The sequence below is a fragment of the Austrofundulus limnaeus genome, unplaced genomic scaffold, assembly GCF_001266775.1.
Source record: "Austrofundulus limnaeus strain Quisiro unplaced genomic scaffold, Austrofundulus_limnaeus-1.0 Scaffold1686, whole genome shotgun sequence".
Classification (NCBI taxonomy): Eukaryota; Metazoa; Chordata; class Actinopteri; order Cyprinodontiformes; family Rivulidae; genus Austrofundulus; species Austrofundulus limnaeus.
In genome coordinates this window covers 50260-55889 of record NW_013954088.1, presented here as the reverse complement: position 1 = coordinate 55889, position 5630 = coordinate 50260, and the positions used below count along the sequence as shown (strand labels likewise).

At 43.1% G+C, this 5630-nt stretch overlaps 1 protein-coding gene across 9 annotated transcripts in view; it reads left to right on the top strand.

Annotated features, from left to right (window-relative positions):
- slc4a4a (solute carrier family 4 member 4a) overlaps positions 1-5630 on the top strand; it is a gene marked incomplete at its 5' end in the record, with an annotated part of 46463 nt that overhangs the window by 1834 nt on the left and 38999 nt on the right. For all 9 annotated transcript variants that reach the window (XM_014033284.1, XM_014033286.1, XM_014033283.1 and 6 more), the window contains 1 exon segment: positions 2337-2472. In XM_014033284.1, the coding sequence (XP_013888738.1) occupies positions 2337-2472 (136 nt within the window).

The following is a 5630-nucleotide window of genomic DNA, read 5'->3' as shown; positions in this document are numbered from 1 at the left end:
TGTGTGTGTGTGTGTGTGTGTGTGTGTGTGTGTGTGTGTGTGTGTGTGTGTGTGAATACGTGTTTTTCTACAACGTGGGGAATTTTTTTTAACCAAAAAAAAAAGCAGCCTGGTGGGGACCAAAGTGAATCGTGGGGACCACTGTCAGGTCCCCACGGGTCCAAATGCATGTTACAGGTGTGGGGTTAGGTTTAGGACCAAGGTTTAGGTTAGTTTTAGGCTCAGGTAGGTACCAGTCAGATTAATTATAGGGTAAATGATCAGGGTTAGAATATAAAATTACCAAAACRATGAATGGAAGTCAATCCACGGTCCCAACAGGTACATAAAAACCAGATGCGTGTGTGTTTGTGTGTTGGGAAGGGGGTGTCAGCAGACCGTTTATTGTCCACCCAGTAATCTTACAGCTGCTTGTCACTTTGGTTGTGTGCCACAGAAACAGCCAGGGGAACCCGCAGCCCTTCACCTCATTTAATATTTGATCACACTGCTGACTTGGTGAATGAATGACTCGCTGGTGAATGCTGACTCAATAAATAAAAAAAACTTAATGAATGACTTGATGTCGTGGATGATTTGATAAGTGCGGAGTGAATGCTCATGTCTGCATGTGATGCTCAACTCTTAGAGATGCTTCCTTTATTCAGTCCTGAGTTTTCCATTTGGGACATTTTTGTGTTTTGAAATTTAACTTTGTTTTTAGGCAGTAAATGTAGTAGTTGGGTAAGATGGTATGTTTGGTGGTGAGTGAGCGTGTGAAAGGTTGTTTGTCTCTGTGTCCCTGTGATGGAAGAGAGACCTATTTTTCCCTAAGGGAATCCTAATGGTCATAAAGTTAAATGACCTTCTGAGAGTTAATCCAACTTTTGCTAAATTTCTAGTTCAGACTCAGAAATACAGATTTCCTAGTTTTTCCCTCCTGCTGTGTCTGGGTCAAAAAGATTGAAGGAGCAGTGACTTGGACCTTTCACACACAGCTGAATATTGTATTTCCACAGGTTACTGACCAAACAATATACTCATGCTAGGCTATGCTAATGCTGTCTGTTCTGCCACATATGRTGCGTTTATACTTTGAGTATCTCAAAGAACTGCTCTAAACTRTCCATGTTGTTTGGACTCAACAGCCAGCTTCTGGAAGCTTTTCTGCAGAAACACAAACTTCTGACACATTTGCCTGGAGGAAACAGGTTGTCCTGAGCCTTTTGTTGAAATACAGCAGGTGAAGCTTCTCTGTGAACAAAAGGACAATTTTTGCCATGCAGCTGCAACAATAAAAGCTGATTTTATGGCTTTAAATGGAAAATGTAAGCATGCCATGCTAATATTATGACACTTTGTTCCTACCATTCAACCCACAATAAATGTAAAGAACACATTGTGAATATTACATGGGCTTTAGACTTAGTTTTTTTTACTATAAACTGTATTTTTTGTTTTTGTAATAAATAAAACAAATTCAGAAAACACAAGTGGTAAAATAGAAGCAAGTGAGACAGCAGCATTCTATGTTTCCAGTGTTTAGGTAGAAAGATGTACTGTAACCAGCAACTGCTTTGTTTGCTGAGAACCTTTTTTTTCCAGCATAATCCTGCTTTCATTAGAGCTTAAAATGTACTTTAAATCTAGTTTATGTTTTGTAAGTTGTAGTTTTTGAGGCATCCTGTCGTGCATTTACACAGCACTTGAACAGAACTCAAACTGTATCAATCCTCTTGAAGCAGTGTTTGCCTTTTTATTGTGTTGCACCTCTAATATTTCAATGAAAAGGAAAGAAAGGCTAGCCACAGCTAAAGAACAGGCCAGTTACTGAAGCATTTCCTATTTGTTAATGACAGCATCTAAGGCCACTTGCCAAAGCAGCAGCACCAATAGTGAAGGCCTGTTKGAACAGAGAAGGGGGTGGGGGGTGTAGCTGTGGGGACACTGTCACTGACGGGACCCCTAAACCCCATCAGCCCCCTCCTACCTGGTACGAAATGTGCTGGAAYGGGCAGCTGGGACTGGCTGTCACTTCCACCAGGGTCTAGCTGCTGCTGTGGGATTCTGCTGAGTCGGTGCCACTTGCAGGCTCCGTTGTGATATCTAAGCCTGGCTCAACTGGCTTGGACAATAAACAGGGGTCACTGAAACTTTAAAGATGTCCAGCAACAATAACCAAGAAGAGAAGGAAGAAAAAGATGGAGATGCAGACAAGAAAGGGAATGAGGTTAAAGTTCCAGTACCTGAGCTCTTTGAGAAGGATCCAGCTGAGGACACAGATCCTGCACCCAGACCCTTATCAAACAACAAACAGTGCCAGTCTATGAAATGCAATTTCTCCCTTTCTTCCACAGTCTCCCCAGCAGCTGAGAGGATTCGCTTCATCTTAGGGGAGGAAGATGATGGACCAGCTCCCCCCCAGCTCTTCACTGAGCTGGACGAGCTGCTGTCAGTGGACGGACAGGAGATGGAGTGGAAAGAGACGGCCAGGTAAGACTTCAGAAACCTTCTTAACTGACTCAAGATTTAAAGACTGAGGCTCAGAAAGTGAGGAAAATGCAGAACCTAACCCCTAACCCTGTCGTCAAGATGAGAAATGTATTTAGTCAACTTTACCTAAAAAACTCGTAGCAGAGTATTTTTAGTTTTCAGTGTTACAGCAAACTTGATCCTGTTGAAATTTTCCTTGTTCCCTTTGTGTGGTCTGCTGGGTGATATAATAATGATGATGAAGTGCAGCTATCAAAGGGAGAAACAGATCTATGCTGCTGCTTGAGCCCATAATGAGTTGGTTTGTCATCTGAACTTCTGACCAAATGTTCTACAGAAAGGTTTGTAGTTTACAGAAGGCTGACTGATTCACAGAAACATTTTCTAAGATTTGAATTCAGAGTTTGGCTTTTAAATCTGGTTAAAGATGAAACCTGAAAGATTTTGATGGTAGGGCTGATTTATTGATTGATTGAATTCTATTTAAAAATATTATCTAGAGGTCCCTGAGGTGGTTAAAAAGTTCCTTAGTGGCAGGATCCTGGGGGTGGATGAGATTCACCTGGAGTTCCTTAAGGCTCTGGATGTTGTGGGGTTGTGTTGGTTGACACGACTCTACAATAYTGCGTGGACATTGGGGCAGTTCCCCTGGATTGGCAGACCAGGGTGGTGGTCCCCCAATTTAAAAAGAGGGACCACAGAGTGTGTTTCAACTATTCTGAACCTCCCTGGTAAGGTCTATTCAGGGGTCCTGGASAGGAGGGTCCGTCGGATWGTTGAATCTCAGATTCAGGAAGAGCAGTGTGGTTCTGGTCCTGGTCGTGGAACACTGGACCAGCTCTACACCCTCAGCAGGGTCCTGAAGGGTTCATAGGAGTTCAACCAGTCTACATGTGTTTTGTGGACTTGCAGGTGTTCGACTGTGTCTCTCGGGGACTCCTGTGGGGGTACTCCAGGAGTATGGGGTAGCAGGCCCATTGATGTGGGCTGTTAGGTCCCTGTAGGACTGGTGCCAGAGCTTGGTCCACATTGTCAGCAGTAAGTCAACAGTGTTACTGTATAGTGTGTACCAGGACATTTTGGCATTAAATGGTCTGTTGGACTTCCCTACAGGCCTGGATTAGAGATCAACACTCAGTCCTCTGCAGGGAGCTGATGGACWKTAGACAGRCACAGGAACTGATAAATGATTCAAATCTAAGGTTTGGGAAGCTCTCATCTCCCTGACAAGGAAAATTCTAAGTACACTGGTTGGAGTCCTAACTGGACACAATCTGCTCAACCAGCACAAAATGGTGATGGGACTCCATGACAATGGTCTGTGTGATGAMTGTGGCATTTAACTACAGACCTCTTTGCTCTACTTAGACCACTGCCTGGCTCTGAGCAGCCAAAGGAAAAGAAGTCTTGGAGAACCTTTTTATGGATCCTGAGAAGCTCAGAAGACTGAGTGTTTCTAACCTGGTGACCTTCATCTGAGGGACGAGAAGGTTTGAATAAAGAACCAGAGTCTTTGGGGACAGCAGTGGACCCACCTATGAGACCCCACTTGTATGGGATCTTAATCCATCCCTACTCAAATCAAATTCAAAGATTCATGTTTTAGATCTAAAGCAGTGTGGGARAATGTATTTTAGAAATTAATTAGAAATACTATAAGACAACATTAATACAAAACTAAGAAAAAACTACAACTATTAAGCTAGTCTTTAMAATCATGTTTATGATGAAATTTTGATTTAATATTCACATAGGCTGCAATAATGTAGAAGGCACGGTGCTAACCCTGTAGCATATTRTTCACCTTTCAAGCCTTTCGTTTTGAACCGAAACCTTTCAGTAAACATTTCAATAAAAATTCACTCCATCTTTGTTGGTTCCAAGAGAGGAGCTTGATAACTGAAAGCTCTGCCTCCCATTCTACTTTTAGAAACTCCAGGAACCACAAGTAAACCNGTGGGAGTCAAAACACAAATACTGGTCTGAATGGGTGGGTTTGCGATACACGTCAGTTCCCAACTGTCCTCCATCCGAAACTGAGACCTCATAGTCCAGGAACGCCAACCTGCCATCTTTCACAYCCTCTCATGTGAACTTTATACAGTATATTTATCCACAGAGTTGATGTGATCAGTGAAATGTTGGACTTCCTGGGATTTAATTTTAACCTAGGTGTCATCAACATACCTGAACCAGTGGCTCTGTGGTAGAGAACTCAACCAGCCAGAAACCGAAATCCTGTCCAGAGGACTGAACTTGGCGGTCACACCAAGAAGAATTCCTCTGGTTGAGATGATCACAGCCACAGAATCAGCCATTCGCAACAACAAAATCCCAGAATTTGAAGCAGAMCAACTTAGGAACAAAGTTTCAGCCTGTCTCAGCAATGCCAAACCACCACCTTCTAATATCAGCAGAGAGGAGAGAGACACTCTCACCACCCTCAGCAAGGACAAGAACATAATCATTCTTCCAGCAGACAAAGGAAGGTGCACAGTGATTTTGAACCAGAAAGACTACCATGAGAAGTTTATGACACTCCTTAGTGACAAGACCACATATGAGCCACTGAAAAGCGATCCAGGAAGTGGATGCATGAAGAAGTTGATAGAGTGCCTAAAAAAGTTAGAGTAGGACAAGGCTAACCACATTCTGTACCACACACTGTACCCAGGTGAGGCCACTCCTAGTCTGTATGGTTTACCCAAAATTCACAAACAGGATGTACCGGTAAGACCCATTGTTAGCATGATTAACTCTGTCACTTACAATGTTTCCAAATATCTAGCGTCAGTACTTGGTTCATTAGTTGGCAGCTCAGATCATCACATACAGAATGCCATGGAATGTRTGAACAAGGTGAGGGATGTCATCATGGAGATGGATGAAACTGTGGTCTCCTTTGATGTCACATCACTGTTTACGTGCATTCCTGTTGATAAGGCAGTGGATGTTGTCTGTGTAAGATTAAAATCAGACACCACTCTCAGCAGCAGAACCACTCTTTCCACAGAACAACTGTGTCAACTTCTGAAACTGGAATCAACCTATTTCACATTTAGGGGGCAATACCATAGGCAGAAACATGGGTGCGCTATGGGATCCCCAGTTACCCCTATTGTTGCAAACCTGTACATGGAGGAGGTGGAAAAGAGAGC